General features: G+C 39.0%; 1 protein-coding gene across 1 annotated transcript in view; it reads right to left on the reverse strand.

Annotated features, from left to right (window-relative positions):
* PLCH1 (phospholipase C eta 1) overlaps positions 1–25,504 on the reverse strand; it is a 94,169-nt gene that overhangs the window by 31,352 nt on the left and 37,313 nt on the right. The window contains exons 3-6 of the mRNA XM_067301550.1: positions 17,361–17,507; positions 16,096–16,339; positions 13,415–13,544; positions 10,675–10,845 (exon numbers count right to left, since the gene is read on the reverse strand). Of these exons, the coding sequence (XP_067157651.1) occupies positions 10,675–10,845; positions 13,415–13,544; positions 16,096–16,339; positions 17,361–17,507 (692 nt within the window). The remainder of the gene's footprint in view (positions 1–10,674; positions 10,846–13,414; positions 13,545–16,095; positions 16,340–17,360; positions 17,508–25,504) is intronic.

Consider the following 25,504-nt stretch of genomic DNA (forward strand, 5'->3'; position numbering starts at 1 on the left):
AATGACAAAGTTAGCGTACTTATTTTTTCTACTATGAGACCAGCTTTTCAAAATCTACTTCAGGCCTCTAAGTCCAGTTGAAAATCTTGTGCTCAAACACAATTAAGACCATCAGTAACACTCCTGTTAAAGGACCTTTCCAGATTTTATTTTGATTTGATTTTGTCAGTGCTCCACAAGCCTCACATCTATTTTACCTGTGAGGACAAAAATAGGAGTGAGAGACAGTGATCACTATTAAAAATTATGTCAGTTGAGCTTAAAAGATAAAAATTAGCTGTTAAGCACAATTAATAGTTCTCATTTCAACACTATTGCTCAGTACAACTATGAAGTGATATTCTTTAATACAATTTACTTTAAAAAAAATCGGTGGAGGTTGATTTTATTTTCACACATTTTCCACTTCTCTGATTTCATTGCTTCCAAGAGAGTTACCTATAATATACAGGCTATGAGATAAATAATTAGATTCTGAAATGCAAACCAGCAGTCCTTCTGAAAAGAATGAAGATTTTATCACCAGTTTCAATTAGCCCACAACTGAAGTCCTAACTAACTTTAATAGGGCCAGAATGTCATATAGATATTTATATTTCCTCTAAGATTAGAGAAAAGCAGCAACTTTTCACTCATCTCTTTTCCCCTCCTCTCCCTCCCCCTCCCCCCATTAAGTTGTAGAGAACCAAAATGAAAACATAAGATTGGGCATATTTTTTACCTCTGCTAATATCACAGGATGGCGATGATGACACTTAACAACTTTGGCAGCTTATTTGTAGCACTATCATCTTTACTGTTTGCACTCAGCACTCTTTGCCAAAGTCAGCTCAAACACCCTTCTTTGAATTGACATTTTGAAGCAGTCTGGAAGCAAAGGAACATGTAGTTCCCTTTCTTAAAAGTGTGTCAGCCCCGTCAATGTGATTGCTTCAGGCAAAGGCAGGAGCGAGGTTAGTCATGCTGCAGATTACGCAATACCTAGTGTTTGAGGGGAGGGAAAAAAGAGTCTCTAGTCTTTGAATAACTTGCCCTCTCCATCATTTCCTGTAGCTTAGTATTTCCAGCATCAGCATTCAACTATATAGAAATCTTTTAAAAAAGTAGATTGAGAGAGTCAATCTGTCTTAAGGGCCTGATTCGGTCAAGTGCTGAGCTCCTCCTGAGAGATCCTGGATGTCATGACTGCCATGACATCTAACGCCTGAGAGACTACAGCTTAAATATGAAAAATAACCAGAAGAGAAAAAAACCTAGCTGCATAACTGTTAGATGTATAGTAACAGATGCAAAGTGAGCAGTTCAACTTATATGGTGACTCCAGTTGGTGGGGGGAAAAGTATTAGCCTGAGGAGAAGGATATTTTTCAGTCTGTTGACTAACAGGAAGAGTCAGTTACATCAGTGATGACACTAATTGGTTAAGCAGCAAATAAGAAAGGCTAACCTAATTTTAACCTAGGTAAGGATCTGAATTAAAGCCAAAATTATTTTAAAAGAGGTTAATATTCCATCCAGAGGAGGTCAGATAGGGGTCACTGTTTATTTCATGAATGACTTAAGCTGCCTCTACACACAGTCGTCCCTGATGCTGGAGAACAAATCCACACATTCGACTTGAGAACAGGGAATTCCGGTCAAAGGAATTAATCACAGTGCATCAGCTTCTCCTGGATAAATCACTGCAGGACTAAGGTCTTAAGTGGGAACATTTCTAAGCATTGAGTGACTATTAATGACAATGCATCTGCCATTAATTATGGCAAATTTGCACAGGGGAAATTCCCACGTCCTGTTAAATTACTCCAACAATTTAAGTCCAGAGTCAGATTATTGGCTTACCATTCCTCATTACCAATTGTCCTACACACACGTTCATCCTCTTCTAACTATAGTTATGGCATGCACTTGAACCTCTGAATGCTGGAATTTTGATGGCACTTCCAGAGCAGTGCTTTTGATTCTTGTATTTGCTTGAGTTTTTAATCTATCTGGAGCTTTGCCTTCTGGAATGCTGGTTTACAGAGGTAGGTAGACAGCGAGACATCATTACTTACAAGTCTTTCTTTCAGAGTCTGAAATATACATTTGTATTACAAGCCTGTGCTCACCTCCCCAAAAGAGTTGTCTTCTTAATTTAAGGTAGATTTTCCATTGCACCTAAGTATAAAGACTTCTCATCAGAATTTAATTATTAGTTTATACCAGAAGCTATTTCTTTTAAGATTATTAGAGGGGGAAAGTGAGACAAAAAGGGGATCTCTGTAATAAAAAAAGCCAATAAGTATGAAAGTGTTTGACATAATTTCAAAGACATAACCTCACCTTTCATCCCAGCATGGAGATGCTCAGATGAGCAATTGGAGCAATTGTCTTATCTATTTACTTTAAAATCTCTCAGAAGCTTCTATACTCACAATAAATTGATTTTCTCAAAGTCTTTTGGCAGATGGATGAAAAAAAACTCTGCTTTTGGAGCACTCAGTTTTCACAACTGTGCTAACATGAATGAAAGCTACTCTGTGAGCTTGAGAATTCTTATGCCCCATCATTGATTAGAAATTCCTGGACAAGAAAAGGTTACCTGTCATTGGCCTAGTCACTTTATGAGGTCTTTCTTTGATTGATGATGATGCCGCCACTTTTTTTCTTTTAAACCTCTTCTGATACTGCTTCTGACCTCAAGACAATAGGCACTGAATTAGTCTGTCACTTCCACGCCTGAATCAACGAGATATTACATGGTATCTCCACTGCTGCTTTGGCTTTGATACCTTTTCCCAAGGCTAGAGTTGGGTAGCAGTTACCTGCTTCGTTTGTTATTTCAAGTGTAAGCTGATAAATTTACATCAAAGGCAGTAATGAAACAGTAACACCATTCATGTATAGTGGATGTTCTGGCAGTAACAGCATAAATTCCCTTTCTAAGGCTGCTAAATGTTTGTGGGCAGGTTAACAAGGACAAAAAGGTCATTCAAAATGCTACATTTCCTCACTTGCCACTTCTATTAATATAAATTAAAAAAAAAAAAGCACAAGAACACATGAAGTCTCTATGTGTAGGAAAATTTAATGTTTGCTTGGATTCCACTGACTGCACTGGGAGTTAAACTCATGCCATTAGTGCTGTCCTGAAGGGACCTGTTTTTCTAAACATGGGCCATTATTTTTATTATAGGAGCATCTCAGCATCTGATTAGGAGAGCGCCTTGCTACTGTGAGTACTATAAGAAGTCATCCTCACACTTCACTTCTCAGTGAAAATTATCTCCTGTGGTGTGTATGCAAATTATGTGGGCAGGCTAGATACAAAACAAATACAATTTGCAATATTTAACCATCACCAAAAAAGTCAAGTTTGCTTAAAATATTAGCTAATTATCCATAAATACCTCCAATCAAATATTGCTAGCTCATACTAAGCAATATTTTTTTATTTGGACCTCTCTCTTTCAATAGGTTTTTGAAAATCAGTTTCCCACACAACAGATTTATTTAATAATACAGAATAGGATTATATACTACAGAGAAAGTTTTATATTTAAAAAGTCAGGGTTGACAGACTGTCAGGCATGTTAAAAAAAGATTTGTCTAGTAAAGCACTGAGAGATTTTGTCTTAATAAAGAGACATTTTCCTAATACAAGAAAAACAATTACATTATCCTATCCTTTTTAATATTGACAGATCCATGCGCTTTAAACTGTCATCCATCTCTAGCTGTGTTTCATTACCCACACAATTTCCGAACCGCTTCATATCCAAGATAGCGCCACTCTACCTTAGGGGTTTTTTTGTTTTAACATTTTGAATTAGTTCTAAATTACTCTATTATAAAACATACATGATTATAATGGCTATTTCCAAGGTTCTTGACTTGACAAATACTCAAAATTATCTTGGAGCTTCTGGTAACACAGCTTGCTTTAACATTATGTCTCATTCAAGTCTATACTTTAAAATTTATCTTTATCAAAGTGTAAAACAGTCTAGATAATAATGGGTAATTCTGAAAAGCTGTTGGACCAAACTTCTACTCTACAAGCTCTATTTGGAATTCAAAATTAGTCTAATTGAATCTATTCTTACCTAGTAACTCTTCAGCTTGTTGCCAGCACACGCTTGTAATGAATAATTAGCAAACTACTTGTATGGAAGCTGAACCAACTTGTTTTGGTTCAAACAGAAACCTCGACTCACCATCCATTGTTTCTGTGACCTGCAGGAACAGTATTTATGAAAAAGACCCAGTGCTTTGGTTCTTCCCTAAACAGGGCTGCTAGTGTAAAAGAGTAGAAGCAGTACACTTTCCAGAGCTATCACTTATTCTTCTTTGCAGACAGATGAGTTAAAGGGAAGAGATGCCTGCCTCCGCAGCTTCACAAGTGAAAACTGAAGTGCTGGTCAGTGCTCTATGTCTGGAAGAACAGATTGCAAGGAACACAGAAATTTCACTTCACAGGATGACTGAGAATGAGGAATGGATACCAAATGGTGACCAACAAGAGAAAAACTGCAACCCACAAGCTGAGAATTGTTTTCTTCAGCTAACAGAAATAGGCACTTGAAGGATACACAGACCCTTATAGACTAAAATTTCTAATAAGCATCCAAATATCAGATGACATCCTGAAGTAATTCTACAGCATAACCATGAAAGACTCTTTTCATTCACATCTTTCTTCTCTTCTCCCTTCCCTCTGCATTTCTTGCACAGGAAAAGGATGGCTCAGCTTGTTTTTTTCTCTGAACATCTTATTTATATCTGCTAGCTAAGCTGACATGATGAGATGCCTACTAGAATTACACAGGATAATAGGAACAAGAACAATTCAGTAGAGAAAACAACTGATTATCCCAGCTCAAGTATATGTTGCTGTTTAATTACAAACACTATTTGTAACAGCCTCTTCTTCAGCACAAGCAGACTAAAATTAACTTTTTCATGATTCCACATGGCTCCTTGATGTCTGAGTTGCAGGGTACTTGTGTGCTTTAGGAATGAAATTGTCTAATCTTGTCTAAAGCTGCATCTGTTAAGGAAAAGTCCACTGACCTGTGCTTTTTAACTCTAGCTTGAGAGAGATGACAACTTAAACTCCTCATTTATTTTTATTAAAATTTAAAGTCTTCTGTTAGAAGTCTCCGTCTTTGGAGATAGTCAAAAGCCGTCTGGACACGATCCTGGGCAAAGTGCTCTAGGTGACCCTGCTTGGGCAGGGGGGTTGGACTAGATGATCTCCAGAGGTCCCTTCCAACCTCAGCCCATTCTGTAATTCTGTGAACAGAGCGCTGATGGTTTAGGCTTTAACTGCTCACAGGTAATTATCCTATGACAAAATCAACATAGAAATAGTCAAGCCAAGCAAGGACATTCTTCCAATTTCAAGGTAAGCTATTGATGCAAAGTGTCATAACGTACCAAGTCATCACATAGACCAGTTATACTGATCGTCCTTGTTTGCAAGTGTGAGTGAAAGGGAAAAGGAATCAGCTTGCTTTCCAATTGAGAGTTTATGTTGCTGCAACAAGAGTTTCTGCAGAAAGCAGTAAGGATTGACCAGGCATCATCATCTGGTTTTATCTTCCTTGTTTGAGATTAACATGCTCCACAGTCTTTCCTTCTTTTTGAGGTCCACAGACCAGCATCAATATTCTTATCATTTCTTACTCCTTTCAGGATATTGGTTCCTGCTATCTTTCAGTATATGCTCCATTTCAAATCACATCCTCCAGTGTCACTGTAAGACCTCATCTAATATTAAGTTGAAGATTACTGAAGACAAGATTATCAAATACAAAAAGATGCCATTTATTTCCCTAACATATACTGACTCATTACATTTCTTTAAAACCAAAACCTAGAGAGCAGGTATAGTGGCTTCAAAACATCCATTTTCTAAAAATGTATTTAATGTTCATTTCTTAATGAAAATGTGACAAAAAGCAGTATTTACTGCAACACTAGTTATTCCTGTGTCACCACATAATTAGTGTAGGACAAAAAATAAGGATAAATTTATTTTCTCAAGCAGACTTACAACTCAAAATCCACTACCCCATATTGAATAACTAATACAAAGCTTTACATGATAATATGTACATGTTCCCAAGGTGTAACTGTTGTAAAATTACTTCCTCTTCAGTCCAATTAAAATGACTGGGGGCAACCAGTTCCACTGGCTGATATTTAATAAGCTATTTCAAGTCGTGTGTTCATGCCCTGCTGATGAGAAAAGCTGCTAGGACACAGTCCTGCTATATGAGCCGCTTCTATCCCTGTGTGGCTGCGCAACTCCATTTCACTGTTAATTACAAAGAACATCAGAAACAAGTCAATACGGTGAAGGATCAGATCTCCAAAAAACCACATTAAGCATACACTGGAACACTCAGTTTTGAAGATTCAAACGTAACCTATTCAGTGTGGCACTAGTGCACCTACTGTCACCCTGAGGCTCAGGCAGCATAGAGCAGTGGCTCTCAACCACAGAATACACCAGTTTGGTACCGCTAAGATCGCACGGTGTTAACGTTTCCATATGGTGCCTGTCACTCCGGGGTACAATGGGGCACATTGCACAATAGAGAGCACTTTCCTGGAGCATGCAGCACATACAGACTGCGGCTGGAGGCAAGATCTCAGCAGGCTGTCCTTTTTCTCAAGACAGATGAGAACTGTATTGCAAAGTAACTGATCCATGGTAAAGCAGCAGGTGGCAATCAGGCACACAGAAAACCTTTTCATACATTTTTTCTCAGAAAACCAAAACTAAACATTTCAGGTTTGTAACACCAACACAAAGCCTTGCAACTACACAAAACCGTTGGCACAAGTGTCAGAGGCCTCTGCTATGGCTGTGAAATAGAAGCACTTATGTGACATAAATACAGCGGAGACACAAAAGGAAGAACAGATACTGCAGCAGCAAGCAAGCAGTCAACAACTGTCAGCTGGCCAACCCCCTAAACAGAACAGCTCCAGGGCTCCAGAGACTGGTGCAGAATGAGGCCATTCACTCTATAATACAGGTCCAGAGTGGCCAGCAACTGCGGAGTTGCTCTTTAACATGAACAACAGTGTTTATAGAGCCAGATGCTGAGCTTTCACCTGCCCCCCAAGGACAAGTACGAGACAAGCTCTGTCAGTTGAAAGAGGCTGGAAATCCTGCTGCGGCAGCAATCTGTCATTTTACAGGAGATCAGTTTCTGGGCAGGACTAATTCAGACATTGATATTGGTTCATTAGGAAGCAGCACTGCTGAAGAGACAACTGTCAGGCATGCAGACCTGACCGGACACCCAGGGATGTTCCTCCCGCACAGTCATGTGTGGCTAGAATGACTGAAGCATCAGCAGTCATTCCAAGAAACCAACCTATTTTATGCTCCCTTATTCTGAAACCATATAATTGCAATTTCAGTAGTGATGAAGTGAGTTTAACTGCACCTAAGTGGAAATAATCTGTTTCGCAAGCTCTTGAGTGAAAGCAATGGGAAAGCCTCCTTAAAAGAAGCAAGCCTGGCAAGTTAAAAAACAAACACACACACAAAAACCACCTTAAGTCTTCTGCCCTCAGGCTGCAGAACATTTAAAAGCCTTGCCAAAAAAGTAGCAGATGGAGTTGGACGGACTGTCCACGAATTTCCAAGCAGCCAGATGAGAGCAAAAATTAAATGTTTGGTTAAAGGCATTTTAGAGTTGCATTATGATTTGAACCATTATCAGCCTTTGAAAGCAGTCTTACATTGCCTGAGGATATTGTTATCACTCATGTCTGTGTTCTGAAAATGCAAAAGGGTAAGTCTGCTCTAACACTGTTAATACTGGGAAATGAGATGAGACGACAGGAGGGACGAGGCAAAAAGTGCAAGGTGCTTCTTAGCACACTGCCAAGAGGTTCATCTACAGAAGGTCATATTTTTATTTATTTATTTGAACAGTGTTGAGAAGACTGCTTAGAGCCGAGAGTACTGTCTGCATTCAGGATATGGAATGGCGCATAGACAGAAGGGGTGCAGTAAGCCAGGCTGGACAGTCAACTTATTTTTCTGCTGCATCAGTAGTTTCATAGTGTCCTCGTGTACCCAAAGACACCTGCCTCTCTCTCTGCCTCTCTTCAACATGTTTTTCTTTCTGCTGCAGTTCCCCAAGTGCCCTCTCGTATCACTGCTCTTCAGCTGTGTCTGGGCACTTCAGCATCTCCATGAACACATCTTCCCTAGAGGATTTCTTTCACTTCCTCATCAGTGTCAACCTTGCTACTGCTGTCAAGAGTGCTCCACTGAAGGGCACCTAGATAGAAGGCACTGATTAAAAAGGAAACAAAATAAGAAGTAGTGAGCTCAGAAGACTTAGGGCAATAGCAGAAAGGGAAAGACACAAATGTTTTGTGCTTTAAAGTTGCAACCAGCAGAGTTGTCAGAATTGCTTGCAGGAAAACTTGTGTGTTGAGGCTATCACAGTGTTATTAGTGGCAATTAGTTCCATGTGTCAAGGAAGGAGGAGGGAAGAACTGGGGAGTCAGACACATCAGGGAATTGCCACAATGGCCAGAAGGGGAAAAATTCTGTAACAAAACACAGCTCGTTGATATCTCTTGCTAGGGATAACTCAGAGAGGGCAGTCACTGCAGGATCCCCCAACACCATGAGACTATGCTATGACGGCAGCCAAAACAAGCTTCTTTACTCAGGAAGCTCAAGTAGCTCAGGGAGCTAATTTATTTTCTACAGGTTGTTTTGCAACAATACTCTCTGCAAGGATGCATGAGCTGTGCAAACAGTGAAGGACCAATTGCCAGAAAGACATGAGTCCTAGAGATCAGGAGGTTCCTGTCTAGTGTACAAGTTCTCCTCAGGGATTCCCAAGAGGTGTCCACACGCACAATTTTGTTAGTGGGTTAGCCTCTTTCAAGATGGGCATGAAATTCTCCCCTGAAGCAACATACTTCAGAATGACTTGAGATTTTTCTGTTCAGCTAGTTTATTCATAGGTACATCAGGGGAAATCTCTGACCTTCACCCAATTTTGTTTCTTCAACTGCTTATACTTTTTAAAAATTCCTCATCAGCACCTATGCTCGCATCGTTCCCTGAACCTGGCCTCTCTTGCTTGCTTCAAGCCTTTAGGTATGAAGTTTTCTTTGCATAAGCTGCACAGACTTTCCTAAATAAAATTGGGGAAGAAGGCAGAAGGAAAAAAAAGGGGGGGGGGAGGGGAGAGAGAATTCTGGACACCTTACCCATGGCCAGAGGGTGCAATACCTCTGCAACAGTTCAAGGAGGTGAAGTCAGATGAGCCACATATGAGCAGAGAACTTTGCAGCTTGCAGAAGTGGTGTTACTGAATTGAGACAAACCTGACGTTCTGTGATCTCACAACTGCTTTCTACATGGATCCATGAGAACTTCTGTTCATGTAGCTTGGTTTTCTACCCATCTGCTATAGCCCACAATTGCTGGATGCCAGCTGTTTACAACAGATTTTTTTTTCATAATCTAAAAGGCATAACGTAGGAACCTAACACCACACACAGCCAGTAAGTAAAAGCAGCATGATATTAAGTGTATTTAATTGCAAGTGGAGTTGCTATAAGCAAGAAAGCAAAACGAAATAAATTCTGAATTCCAAAATAATTCATTTTCTAATAGATATCCATCTGTGTTGCATCACAGAAGTGTAATCTTCCCTTAAATATCTAATCAGGATTTAGGCCACATTTAAATGAGGTTCTTTTGGTTTGTAACAAAACCTGGCAATTTCAATGAACATTGCTTAATCTTATTTCCTCATACTCAAATCAAGATCGAGACATGAAATAATTATAACTGAACTATTATATAAATTGCTCATTATCTCCATGACAGGAATCAGCAGAACATATTAAGAATATAACAAAGAATATAATGCCAAATAGTATTACATAATCTCTCTATATTTTCATATCACCATAACTTTTTGTATATTTGTCAATATTTAAGCTGTTGCTGTTACAAGGACTGTTGCTTTTATTACTGCTACTACTACCTCTAATACTTGGGAACTCATGAGATACATAACAGTATCATAGAATTCAATTTTGCTTACATGAACAGATATGCAATCACAAAAATTCATCTTAACACAGGTTACTGAACTAAGCTAAACAGGCAAACCACTTGCAGATAGTCACAAACAAATTGGTTTAGTTTGCTCTTTGCATTTTGGCATGTGTTTCCAGCTTTAAAACTTATCACATATTACCCTAATTCATTTAAGAGTGTACCTGCCAAGACTTAATTATGAAAGGTCTCTCCTGAAGACATAAGCACCTCCCACACACACACACATCATGTCCCCAAAAAACAAGCTATGTTAAAGAAAACAACTGTGCTAACACACAAAAGAATTGTATACAGCTGAGAAGTATGAATGTGACCTGAATGCCATTATAAACTACCAAACATTAACCACACTGCCCTGTGCTGCCTTTCTTCTACCAGAGTCCCAAAAGGTCACAAACATTTCTAGAAGCATTTAAAAATAGTAAAGAATTTAGATTTCATTTTTTGGTTCCAGCATCTGTTGTCTTGTCTTCCCCCAGAGCAAAGCTTTTTCCAAAAAATCTTTTCCTCTGTTTGCATTTATTTATATGCATGTACATACATTTATTTGACTGTGTGATATTCTCGTACCTTTTGTTCCACCTTCAGAAATTGAGCAAGTTCTTCAACAGTGAGGTGATCCTTCTTGTCACTGTAGCTCAAGAGCAATAAGTAGAGATCTCGTCGTAAGGACATCATCTTGTAAAACACTGAAAATTCTTCAAAATTTAGGGTTCCCTGATTCTCATCTGTGTCAGCTTCCTAAGAAGTAAAGACACTGAAGTAAGGGTGCTAGAAATATATGAAATCAAGGAATGAAGTAGAATAGGACTTACGTACTAAAATTTAGGAAATTCTAGTCCAAAAGATTCTGTTCAGTCTCAGAAATCCTAGTAGGCACTGCCTAAAACAACTGCAAAATTATAATGACATCTATTGGATTTTTTGGTGAAAGGAGTTATTGAGCTAAAGATACAGGTTCCCCATGAAGATCTCAGCTCCATCTTTATCTTTGAATTTATTTCCCATATAAAGATGCTCATCCTGGGCTTTATTCTAATCTCTGTCACTCTTGCATATCTTGCAGTTATCCTGGATTACAACATAGCAAGGAACATAACTCCACTTGTTACGCTCCTCCAACTGCAGAAGCAGACATTTAAAAACATTCATAACAATATTACAATCTTAAATTTATGTTAAGTCAAACTGTAACGCTCTCCCAATTGCCAGCAGCACTCTGTAGGGGAAACAAGTCTGCAGCAGCAACTAGGTTCCACACCAAAATATATCCCCCAATAACCCCAGTTCTCACTGCAGTTTTTGTTTATTGTCAGAGGTAGGAAGGGAAGAAAATAGTACTTAACATATGTTAATACAGGCTTTTTACTGTGAACATCTGCCTAAGAGGATTGCTTTGGGTTTACAAAACAAAGAATATATTCTGGAGAACTGCTGTCAAACTAGGTAGGTCTCCACAGAACCAAACTTCAGGAAAACTACAACTCTTGCTAAGCCTGAGATTGTAAGCGGATGATGGAAAAAAGTGAAATAAAGATTTAATATTAGAGATGTGCTACTTGTTTCCACAAATAACATCTTTCATTCACAGCTGTATATAATTGTTTGTCTCTGCAGTTAAAAACACCCTGCCATTCCCAAGTCATATCTATCAAAAATGGTGCATCCTTCTATTCATATCAGAACACCTTGTGTGCAGAGTTTTTAACAGTGATTTGGCTTTGAACCTGTTAGCTTGCCTCTTCACTGGTTCACCAAATAAAAATTCCTCTCCAGAAGCACTCGGTCTTCATCTAGCTTTCACTTCTTCCTTCTTCCCGTTTGTGCCCAATCTCACTTTTTCTAGAGTACAGGAGCTCGTCAAATAGGAAACAATGAATGAATCTGTCCTGCTTCACTTTCCAAGGAACCAGTTCTACTTTCCATTCACATAAACTATTCCCTTTAACTTTGAGGCATGTCTTAGGACAGGAACTGCTCTTTACATCAATGTATGTACAAACAACCAAAATAACAGCCCCATAGTCCATTTCCAGAAGCAAAACATGGGCTTGGACTGTTTCATAAACCTGGCCACCGCATGGAGCATTATATGCTCCTCCAGGCTCAGGGGCACTTGTGCATGTCAGATAAACTGTGACACTAAAGTCACTCGAGCAGTACCACAGGAGCAGACTGAGTGTAAACCAAACACCAAGTACTCACCACCAACTTATTTTTGCCAAATCAAAATAAAAGCTGCCTCTGGTTATACAAAAGCTGATGCCTGCTATTGAGTTCCCTCCTTCATCCCTAGACATTTCTTTAAAGCCAGAGTGAACTAAGAGGGCTTTTTTGTTTTTGTTTTTTAATCTGTCAGTACACGGCTTCGCAATTCTCTGCCTCTCCTGCAGCTGTCAACAATATCAGCAACGCCTGAGGATCTCTGGGAGCTGCATTTCGTTACACCTTGTTAGTGCTACTGTCATCTGAGCTATAAGCTCGGATCACAGCAAGTAAGCTGAGAAGAAAGTAATTCCCAGCTATCTGGTATCAAATAGGATTTTAACTCATCATTTTAAGTCTACCACATATTCTACATGAAAATTAAAATTTGGGGAATGAGTACAACCTGAAATCACCTCTGCATCACAACCCCACAAGCCTCCACACTTTTCAGATCCTTGGGAATAATCTATACTCCATGAGGTATACTGCCGAGGCTGATTTTGTGCCAGACAGGCACAGCTTTTGACTATACAAGATTCTCCAGTTCTGCCACCCTCCCCTGCCTTTTGTTATTAAAAAAACAAAAAACAAACAAACAAAAACACCCACAGATTTCGGCTAGGACTGATTTTGAAGAGTTAAGAGAATGTAATTTTGCTTCCAATTATGTCCTTAGCTTATCGTTCCCTTCCTATGCCATAAATATTAAGGCAGATGGAAAATGGTAACTATTTTCAGACAAGAGAAATAAAACATTTCATTTTAGCTAACTAAAGGAGGAAGTTAAAAAAGCCAATTCCTTTCATAAAATCAGTGTCTATTAAATACTTTTCCATCAAGTAAGTGGAAAAAACATTTTGATAAACAGAGTAACTTCATTGTACATCAATATACCACAGCACAGGATAATACAGTTCACAAAAATGAAAACAATAATGTATCTGAAAAAGTAATATTAATATTGACCGGGAGAAAACTTGTGGGATCTTGGGAAGGACAGAGTTTGAAGTTCCAATTCGCAGACCGTCTTTCTGGCTCTGCCCAGAAGTAGACCGTCTCTGGCACTACCTTACCATAACTTCACGTGTTAGAGGCCACTGACCTGAAACATTTGTCGGACCTTCCGGCGGGGCAAGTTAACATTTAGTTTATGCATCAGCTGGTGGATCTCTTCAATATTCAGCAGGCCATCTCCATTCTTGTCAGCCTCCTCAAAGGTCTGTTTGACCCAGCTGCGAACAGGTTAAGGAAAGGTACAACAGAGTGATTTCCTCAGGGCGCAGGGAGGCAGAGCCATTCAGCAGATAAGGTAGACTGGAACTCCGGAGGAGACCCAGGGCCCAGCTCCGCTGGGCAGAGGTGACGTGCTCCTTAGCAGAGCACCTTAACATCTGCCCTGGAGAAGAACAGCATTATTCAATACAACCTTCACAAACACACCTTTTTCAAGTCATAGCCTCCAGGCAAAGCATCTGAATGAAGACTTCTCCCAGCCTGCATTGGAACTGTTGGGGTGTACAGTGAAATAAGTTCATTGCTGACAGAGATCTGGTGATATCTATATGGTTTCTCCACGCTGATGCTGAACTAAATCATTTTTACTAGTGTACCTCTTCTGTAGAGTCATCTGGTGTAACTAAATCCACTGACTTCAGTGGAGCTATGTCTGAGCACTGCCGGACTTGTGACTCTCAGGACTTAGGCTCAACAGGCATCTATACAAGGGATGTCATTAATCTAGTGTGAGAGGACGGAACAAAGGAGACTTGGTGAAACCAGTCCGTGTACTACCCCATGGTTTCCATAAGAACCTCATTAAAAATTAACCACTCTTGTCTTTCTATGATTTCTCCTCCAAGACTATCCTACAGTTCTTTCATTTGTATTTAAGCCTTCTATTTCTCGACAACTTTTTCTCTGATCACCACTTTCTCTCCGATATCTCTGCCCTCACCTTTTATACCATACCTTCCACAGGGCAGCAACAAGTCCATAAAAATCATAAGTTGCACAGAGAAAATGGATAGGGATCAAAAATTCACTGTTTCTCCCTGTACAAGAATGAAAGGACATCAAATAAAGCTAGCAGCTGTTAAGAAAAAACAACAAACAAAAAACAAGAAACCAGGAGACAATTCTTCACATAGCACACCGTTCACGTCTACGACCTATCACAGGACATTCTGCAAGTTTATATAGGTTCAGTGTGACACTGAACAAATGCAGGGGAAAAAGAACCATTAAAGACAGAAGTTTCATTTAAATGTTTAAAACTGGTGCCAATTTCTGACAATTATTTACACTTAGGTTCACAGTACTATTCCCTTTGGTTCTCTCACTTCTGATTTTAGCTTCTTCTCTGATAATGTACTCTAAGTTTTTAAATACTGCTGGGCTTGCTCCGATACTGTTTCCTGCATCTCTCCTTCATCCTGCTTGGACTTCTCCATATCCTAACCTGTAACTTTTACCTTCTTTTTGCACATATATCCCTTTGTGGCTTTTGCTAAGTTCTTACTCCAGCTGCAACTGTTATAGGGTCATTTTGTCTGCAGTCTTCTAGCTGCCACATTTGGTAACACAAACAGGACTTGAAGTGACACTTCACCAGTAGAGAACATACAGCAGATGTGTGCAACTCTGAAGAACCATAGATAAATACAGTAAGTTGCATACGTTTTCAAAGAGCATACAATATACCCCTCAAATGGATCTGTGCCAGTCTTGTGTCAGAATACTGAAAATATAAATTAAAAATACCTAAAGTGTATATATATTCTCCAGGAGAAGTATTTGTGAATGACCATGTAGTTTTCCTTGTGGCAGGAGATAGCTAACAATTATAATCAAGATAATCTTTTCTTGTTTAGCAGGGAGAGGGTTCTTTGTGTTTAACATACTAGGCAGCGCTGTCTTGAAAGAAAGCGCATCAAGAAAACATTCAGTAGCTATGACATTCACAAGAAGTTCATTTTGGTTACTAGACTACAATACTTTTAAAGAGTTTTAAAGATTTGTGCTCCTTACGGTCAGTGGAGGCTGAGAAGTACACACAGATACCTGACACATACCGACCAAGAGAAGTGGAGATGGCCAAGAATCACTGGTCAGTTTACTGAAAAACACCCACAAAATTTAGGGTTTCACCTGCACTGAGACTAACAAGTTGGACTTTCCAACCAGTAACATCTCAAACAGTGTCTTCTAATGGACTTTGCAACTCACAGCAACAGAATAAATGTACAATTGGACAAACAGAAGATGACAAAAATCCTTCTATATTAAATAAGCTAGGACACTGAAGTCTTTCACAGGGTGGTAACCAGACAACCAGCCAGACTGCATATGCTCACACACAAAAAGCTTTCCTTTTAAGGAAAGCACAGAAAGGAACAGCTATATAGGAATGACACTATTACTGCAAAGTGCTGTAGGCCCGGTCAAACCACCACCTGAAGTTAGCATGCGGTTAACATGCTGGGGTAGCATTTATTTACGTGACTGGAAATAAATGATTTGACTCTTCGACAGAAATTTCACTAACAGAATAGAAGACCCTGCCCACGGACTTCAATGGAGTTTAATCCAGTCCCTAAGTCACAGCTGATGCTTTATTTTACAGGTAAGCATCCACAGCAAACCTGTAACACAATTCCATTGGAATCAACGGCAAAATTTTCAGTCACTGAACAGGAGATGAAAGGACACCCTATACGAAAGTCACTAAAAAATGTACCAGAAATACTGAAATGAGAGCTGGAGCTCAGGCTTGTTAAAGGATACTGATCGTGAGTTCTCTGGCGTTTAGCAAGGGAGTCCTCATCGCTTATTCCAGCCATCAAATATTTCAGTCCTGTGATCCAGGTGCGAGCCTCTTCTGGGTTAGATGTAATCAGATCCAGTGACTCCATGTGGTTACCATGATAAATAGTAAAGCAACAGCTTGGGTCAAAGTTCCCCTCTGCATGACGGTGGAAGATTTCAGACTGGCGGCCTTCAGCGACTTTGTAAATGGAATCAATGACAACTGCAAGGGGAAAAGGGAAATCGAGAACTGACACACCTGAATATGCACTCAATTTCTTTCTGCTTTTGAGCAATTCCAAATTACCCACAGTAAAAGGTAAATATTTTTAATATTAGATCTTCATATCAGAAGGGACTTCTGGATTTGAAAGTTTATCCTTGCTTTGGCCATGCTGTGTGCACAGTGAACCTGCCCTCAAAAGGCAGTACTGCTGCAGGGACAAGAATGTTACAGCAAAGCTCTCAGGGCTCCCCGCTAAGCCAGCGGACCGTAAGCTCCTCAAAGGGGAACATGAGGAGCTGGATGCCACCTGCATTCTATCAGTAACACTGCAGAGCTCCAGAGGGACTACACCCAGAGCAGCCGGGCTTTCCACAGCAGAAAGAGGGATACTGTTGCTGTGTTAGGGCAACACAACTACAAACAGCTATGCTCTTTTAACACAGCAGCCTTTAGCTACCACTCACTTGACCAAAAGCACCTAATGTCACTACCTGTAACCTGACAAACCTATGGATTTCTAGCCCTTGCTTTATTGAAAAAAACCCATCAATCTGGATGAGCAAAACTATTATTTCCAGTCAAAGACAGAAATAATGCCATACACTAACTTAAACATGCAATAGTATTTACAGAAATTTATTGCATTTACTAAATTTAAGAAACATTCATCAAAACTTTTCCAGGTTCTATATTTACTTAAAAGTCCTGGCATGTGCATTTAAGAGATCAGCATATTTTGTTATCAAGTCACCCCGAGTTTGTTCATAATTCACATAAACCTATGGCAAAATGCTGACACCAGACTGAACTACATTTCCATTCCTTTCACAATGCCAAACTTTTATTATGTGGTTAAACTCTACTTGCACATATGAAAAGCTTCAAGTAAGTATCACATCACATTTTAAATAAGCATTGAAAAGATTTAATCTATCCAAAAATATTGTTTAATTTTCCCTCTAATTCACATTCTAATACTGAACTGCCCAAGGAATTCAAAGAAATATCAAAAATTTACTTTTTGCCTTTTCGCTTTTTCTGGATGGTCTCCATCGGATGCAGGTCCTATGCTCATCCAGGTAAAAGAGACGAACCAGCCCTTTGGTTCCGCTCTTCAGTTTAACCATCTGAGTCCCAGACTGCATAACACTCATGCATCTTTCAACTGCAAAGAAGAAAAGAATAAATTCAGCTAATTCTGCTAATAAAAAATGATTTATTGGCTTTTAAATATCTACCTACACATAAGAATTTTGACTTGCGCCTTAAACGATAGGAACTAGTCACTACTGTGCAAGAGATATTTTGCAAATAAAGTTGTTTTTAGAACATTTGGTAAAATCCAATAAAAAATAAGCCAGAAGAATTGACTTTATCATTTCAGAAGTAAGAAAAGTATATATATATATCTTTACTGTATTTGGATAACACTTGGCTCTACTGGACATTCCTTTTCATTGCAAGTATAACGTTCAGCTTCATTAAGCACTTGTCTGCATTGTGGTTATGTGCATGCTATACTACAACCCAGAGTAAAGAAATAGTCAAATATTTTAAAGCAGAAAGTGCAAATACACAAGTATGCTAAAATTAATTTTCCCCTACATTTTGTTCAATCAAATATTTTGCATTTGGCTACAAAAGTTTAAGATGTTACTACCCATTATTTGATGTACCAAATGTTCTGCTAAGACCTGGTTTTGATCTCACATCAGTTTATACCTTCACTGGAGTAGCAACCACACCATTCTAGGAAACAAGAATTAGGTCCCAGATCCCTTCTATGTTCTCAGCATCCTTTCCATGTTTTCTCTTGAAAACATTCACAGCTCCGATACCACTGGTTCATCAGAACACACAGATTATAGTGGCCCAAAATCACAGTTCATCAGGCCCAGAAGAAACTATGTTTGTTTGCTTGTGAGATTTACTGATCTGTAGATGCTCATTCATCAAACAGATATATATGCCATGTTACAAAGTCTGAAAACCATGACAGCTACACTAGACAAGTCTTTTCTTTACAAAACCAAATTACACAGGAAGTCACAACTGGCATCAACTGAAATTTTAAATGTCGTTGCTGTAAAACATCATCTGAAAGCATCTTGAACAAATCACTAATACTGTTCTTGTTTTATTGCAAGACAGTAAATTCCAGACATGTCCTTTTTACCACTGCATCCACAAACATTAACAGGAAGCAAACATTTTCTGAAATGCTCTTCCACGTCAGGAAAAACTCCTTTGAAGATGCAAGATTTAAACCAGTCACCTAAGTGTCTTTTCCATGTCTGTACAGTGGGAGTTGCTGCTCAATTCGTTTACAGAAGTAAATTACACGGAATGGCCCATTGCTGTGCTGCCTCTACATCTGCTGGTGCTCAAATATTACAGCAATAAGGGTAATACAGTGTTGAGGTGGACACAGCACTGAGTCTAATTCATTTTTAATAGCTTCACATGAAGTAGTACATAGACTCTGGTAAGAGAAGAATTCATTCAGGGTTCCCATTCAGTGGCATGTGAATTAATAACCATCTTGCCAACTGTTTTTTCAGAAGGTAATTAAAATATATACTTTGCTAAACCTCTGTAATTTCTGCTTTAGGCGAAGAAAAGGGTCCACTAAAATGATGATAGGGCTCATTCTGTTAGATGCAAGTTCTTCCCTTAAAAGGGATCAGCCTATTAGTCACACAATGCAAAGCTTTCTAGCGCCTTTTACAAAAAAAAAAAAAAGAATCTCAGTTTCTAACGATCTATATGAGTGCCTGGACCTGTCGGCAATGAGAATCATCTGACAGAAGTGACAACAGTGAGAGAGAAGAGAAAGAAAAGAAAGAAAAGCCATTCAGAGGCAATGAGGAGTCAGGATTTCTTCTTTACAACTATTCTTCTGTATGGAGAAGCTAAAATTCATCTGGTAAAATACACCTTCACAACCCAGGAGGCAGAAAACTTTACCAGATAAAAAAACAGCGAAGGCAAATATTTTAATTTACAGTTGTTCCACACTTCCTTAAATAGATTTTATTTTTATATTTGATTATACATGCCATTGTAACTTCGAAACCCAGCACCTCTCACATTTTGAATGGTAAGACTATGATTTGAACTCTGTTCTTCCGGGCTCAGTAATTCTTTAGTTTGTATCTTGCATTTTTGACACTGCTAGAACTGTTAATGAAGTTATAAATACACAATCTTCCCCCCACACACATTTACATCCTCTATATCCTACTACCAAGTTTTTAGCACATACTGTAATAACTTTTTTAATCTATTTCTCCAATCTGGGACAAGATGACTGCTCTTCTTTGTTTTGACTAAAATACACCCATCTTTTCCATTTCATCTCACATCCTCCCTCTTACATTTTTTTTCCCCAAACACTAGGATCAAGATAACATTTCTTCTTAGTTTGACTATAAATCTACATCCCTAAACTACTTCCCTCTATTATCATCCATTCCCAGCTTCTCCTCACTTGATATCACTCTATATTCACCTCCCAGATAATCTGTGCTCTGGCTGGCTCCCAGACACTGTCTGGGTCTTTTCTTATTTCTCCCATCTTTCTTCTCTCCACCACCTCTCTCTTCAGTACTCCTCCCAAAGCAACAGTGAAGAGGAAAGCACCCTGCCACTCCTCCCTCTCTAAGAGCTAGAACTTCTCTTCTCTAGCACCTGACACATCCTCCCTCCAGCTGACCCGCCATGAGGCACTCCAAGCGCTCCCACATGCCAGCGTGCATTGTGGTGGCACTGCTTAGTGCATCTCCACGGCAGAAACATAACCAGCGCGTCTTCCAGCGGAGACCAACACAGCCACAAGTCCCGCGATAAAGAGCACCACATCTGCTGCTCCTTCCAAAGGGGCGATTGCTTGGATTCAGCCAGAGCAGCATCCCAAGCTGTCCTCAAACATGAGATGAACAGCCACTGTCATTGGACAACGTCCCCACAGCTCCCTCACACAAAGCCCCTTTTGTACACAAGCCAAAGGCCACGTCAAAAAGCTACATCAGACACAGGGTGTTTTTGTCGAGTTGCTTTCTTATTTGGAGGAAGGAGAGGACTCAGACTGAGCTGAACAAAAATACCCCTCTGAAAGCACCACAGAAGTATACAAGCCTAATAACTTCATCTTTAAAATCATCTGGCCTTCCCCGACTCACCACTTATTCCAAATGAATGGGTGGCTCTAGAAGTGCTTTACAATGAGCCAGAGAAGCGACAGAAAAAGATGCTGTTATAACTTAACAGTATGCACTTGTTAACTGTAGCAGTTTTAACTTGTATCTTAGTTGAAGCTGTGCAAACTACCAGAAAGACAAGCCTTTACAGGGCAAAACATGGAAAAGTCAGAACCTTAAAGGAGAAAGATTAAGGGAGGCAAAAAAATAAGCTCCTAAAACTTACGTCATATAAAAGGCCTGAGGCTTTCACTTTGCAACTGAGTTTAGCTCAAGTACGCCTTGGGTTCACACCTAATAAACTAAACACACAACTGTCTTTCAGCACAGCTCTAAGACTCTCTGTAGAAAAAGGTTATACAAGTATAACAGGATACACACATTTGAACTGCTAAGTTAACCTGGTGTACAAACTCTATTAAAGTTTTTACTTCACCATTAAAGTGATTTATTGCAATACGGCTTCAGCTCAGAAAGACGTTTAAAAACAAGCTACTCAGAGCAGAAATAGAAAATCTACATTCTTCTGAGCCTAGCCATATCAGTTATTAATAAGTCTTACAAAAATAAGTAACTCTCACAAGTCCTTCAATTTTCATTAGCTCAGCTATGAGAGAAAGAACTGTGGTATCACTAAGATGTTGTTGAGGACCACTAGCAAAATGCAATGAGAAGAGGACACTGTTTCTTTAATTTAAGAAAAGCAGAAAATGGGCTGCACTCAGATATTAAACACACCAAAAACACCGGGGGGGTGGGGGGGAACCAAGGAGACTTTATTGGGTTTTGATTTATAGTTCCTCTTCAAGGTTTTCACTGCCTCAGCATTTCTACATGACATTTGTAATTAACATAGACACATTTAACATTTACTTTTCAGTCTTCAGAAGCAGAGTTATATGTAATAGATTAAAACATTTTTTACACAAATAAAACAAAGCAGAAGAAATTCAATTCCTGCCATGTAGCTCAGTTTTCTCCATTTATCAAATACCACCTGCAAAAAGTCTAGTGCCTAAATAAGCACCATCTTTTCTGCCTGCATTTTTCCAGTTCTAAGAAAATACCATCAGAATGCAACCATTTAAATAAGAATAATAAATGTGTAAGAAAGTTCATTGCATCATCCCTATTGTACTGCTAATAGCTGAGAAAGAATCCACTTTAAAGACCCGACCACAGTAATGGGAATGCCACACCATTCAAAGGCCCATTGGCTTTCAGTTCTAGGAACCATTTACAAAATACTTGATCCTTTCCTTTAAACTATTTATAAAATATAAGGACACATCAAAGAAACAATCTTTTTCAAATCTATTTCTAATATGCTAATTTCAATCTCTAGCCAGACATTCACAAAAGACAGACACCACACATTAGCATCTGAATATGGTAAAGCTATTGAACGGAGGCAATTCAGAGTAAAGCTCCAGAAGAGCATGAAATTCAAGAATGCTTTCTCTTAGCAAAGAGATTAACCTGAAACAGGAAGACTGGTTCTAGAAAAACATTTAATGCTCTAGATAAACCAGCAATATTGAGAAAATTAAGCCTCTCTTCAGCGCAGAGCTATATTAGCATTTGAGAAAGCAAGACACTGTTTCTATTATTGGATAATTTTCCAATGCAAGGACTAACGGCACATCTTTCACAAAGTCTGAAAATTGGTTCTAGTTTATAACTTAATGTAGCTTATGACATGCTGAGAGAGAGCAAAACGAGCAAAGTAAGAGAGTTATTTAATCTGGAAATTTAAAGAAAACCTTTTGTTCATGTTTGCAAATTTGAAGCTTTAATTTCAAATTAGAAAAACTGGAAATTACAAAATCACTTCTGTTTTCAGAGTCACACAAACTTATTTTTGACAGCCTATTACCTAGACAGCATGAAAACACCCTAACAGACACACTATAGCTTACTGTGTCTTAATGTTACCAAAATACAAGTCTGCTCTTTTTTCCCCTCCTACAATAATTATTAAAAAGCAAAACAGATCTGAATTCAGATAGCATTTTTTCATTTTTAGTTCAAACTGTGATAATCATTCTTAGTAGTATACACATCTTTTCAGAAGAAACTGCTTATTTATTAAACGTTAATCCGGATACAAACCCATTTGTGCCAGTTGGACTTTTTCTGAAGCAGCCACACTCCCCACCACATGGTATATCTCTGATGCCAGGAGGAAAGCCATCCGAGCCCAAGGGAAGTCCAGATGTTACTTGAAATCTTGCACACTGGGCAGATGCTGTTTATTCTACTTGACAAGCACTGCTTCTCACTGCTGAATAAATCAAGCTGCCGCCTGGGAACAGCAAGCTGGAACTCTGACCACTAACCATACGCGCAGCCTTACGTTCAAAAAGCACTCTAATCCGCCACAGATCAGCCACCACCACCTTCTGTCCAGCTCTGCCCTAATGTATCCCCACGTGCGGTCAGGTCTTTAACAACTAGGGAATAGCTTAGCACTGCGCCCTGTAAGTCTCTTGCAAAAAGTTACTGCTCTGTTTACAGGTTCAACAGCCATTTCCTATAGGAGCCCTGGTTTTCAGTAGCCTGCAATTCATTCGGCTTCGTTCTCAGTGACAGTCATGACACGTACATCTGGCTGCTGTTGTGTTACTACAAAAGCCTTTAAGACATGCAGAATCTTTTACTTGATACTAGAGAAAAAATATTTATGGAATTTGAACTCTTCCCCCGGTAATCTGTATTTTAAGTGAAATGGCAATGCCCCTTGATGTACAGGGCACATTATAGCAACGAAAGAAACCTCCACTTCCCACAGAACACATTCGTCTAAAGCGAAGCACGCTGGACACCTCACAACGAGAGCCAAGGGGCACCTTCCCTCTGCAGCAGCAGCACCGGACTGCTGCCAGCTGCACTAGTCCGCACAAGCACCAGCTGCGTTTCACAGGCGCATGTCACCTGCGTGCCACAGCTAACACCCCGCCTAGGCTTTCAGGGTTACCCCCAACACCTAAATGCTCAGCCTTGCTATGCCTTCATTTCCCAAGCGCAATCCCTCTCTGTTCCCAACCTTCCATTTTAGTCACTGTAACCCTAAAAATAAGCAATGGCAGTAGCAGCTTTGAGATTTTTCACTGCTGCATTTTTTTTCCTCTTTTCAATTATTCAAGATAATAGCTATTACTTAACCATTAGTGGTGAAACTCTCTACTGCCAAGAGCCTGCAGCAAAATCTTGATGAAATACATGGCCTAGACGAAAGGGGTTTTATTCCACTGAAACTGGTTAAAAAAGGGAAATCTTACTTTAAAAATATTTTTTTCCATTGCCTTCAAAGAATCATTACTTGCATGAAGTTACCTCCATGTAAATGGAAGTATTTTACCTATTGGTATACCTACTCTATACATCTGTACCTATGCATAGAGGTATATATACATACACCCATGCATAGCATATATATGCTATCTATACATATATACCTCTACCTATTGGTATACTTACCAAAGTGTTACCTTATTTCAATGAAAAAAGGTTGAGGTCCCTTACGCTTTACACTGTGGGTCCCGTGCAGTTAGTTGTACATACACGTAAAATTTCAATTTATATGCTTGTCCACCGTTTACTCATGACGGCCTGTTGCTACACCAGTATTGCAACTAACACTGAACAGAATCTGCTTTCACCTAAGTTGTCCTCTACAGTCCTGTGACATAGCTCAAGAAATCCATTAAACAGTATATACAGGTTCTTAAATACCAAGTTTTGAATTCAATTTCAGGACTGGCTGTAAAACCAATTTGTTTGCAAAGATCCATTTGTGCAACTGCTATATATAAATAGATCAAATGTTGACAGCAAACCTGTAATAAATTAAATACAGTATGATGTAAATATATTTAACAGCTTTAGGAACAGTCTCCTACAAATGAATATTAAGATTACACCACTGAAGTTGCAAAACAGATTGTCACTGTTTTAAATCAAAGATCAGAATTTTTTTTTAAACTATTGCCAACAAAAACAGCTCTTTCTTATTTTCCCCATTATACTATTATAAACTAATATTTAAAACTGCAACTAAGAAAAATCTATTCTTGTCATGTTTTTATGGACTTAATGTTACAACTATCTGACAGAACAAAAGATAAGATATAAAGACCATTACCAAACAATGAGAAGTATAATTACGAAAGAAGATATAAACTGTATTTCTAAATTATATGCAGCAAGCTGCATTAAGCCAACATTAAGCTTGAGGAGATAACAGAAACCCATAACACAGAAGTTAACACAGTTAACATCAGCTCTTCTCCCCTGCATGATGATTTTGTATTACCTGACTGCATGGGTGAATTAAGTATTTTGGTTTGGCTGTGTGTTTTTCCAGGTACACTGTTTCTTTCTCTCCTTACAGGAAGCAAAAAAAGAGAGAAAGAAATCAGCTGTGTTTAGTAGTAATTAAATCATTCAAAAGGGTATTTGTTTCTGGGAATCCCTTCTCTGTGAATTGCTGATTCATCATTAGATCTAAGCACGAAGACTAGCCATAAATGAGAGCAGTGTGCAAAGCCCCCTCCTGCACACACACGTGCTCTTCTCACCCACAGGCATTGCTAGGGCTTTTACATCTCCTATGATTCCTTGTGCTGCAGGATCCCAAGAAACAGAACAGCATCCTACTATCACCTTGGGTTAATTGCTCTTACACTGTTGAAAGTGTGGTTCATTTTACTTTTTTTAAACCACTAAATGTCAGAGTAGCCACTCTCTAAATTTCAGATTAGAAAACCCCAGCCTTCCAAAAACCAAACTCCAAATCAGCCTGTTATCCAAGACACACAGATGCTTTGTAGGGGAATGACTCATAACATGCTCCCATCACTGGAATCAGGCCTCTGGATCTCAACTTGGAGTCCGTTTTTACCGATACAGATATGCATTCCCAGAAAAAGGCATCGAAGAAGTGTTAAAAGAAACAAGAAAA

This window comes from Apteryx mantelli, chromosome 9, assembly GCF_036417845.1.
Source record: "Apteryx mantelli isolate bAptMan1 chromosome 9, bAptMan1.hap1, whole genome shotgun sequence".
NCBI classification, from domain to species: domain Eukaryota; kingdom Metazoa; phylum Chordata; class Aves; order Apterygiformes; family Apterygidae; genus Apteryx; species Apteryx mantelli.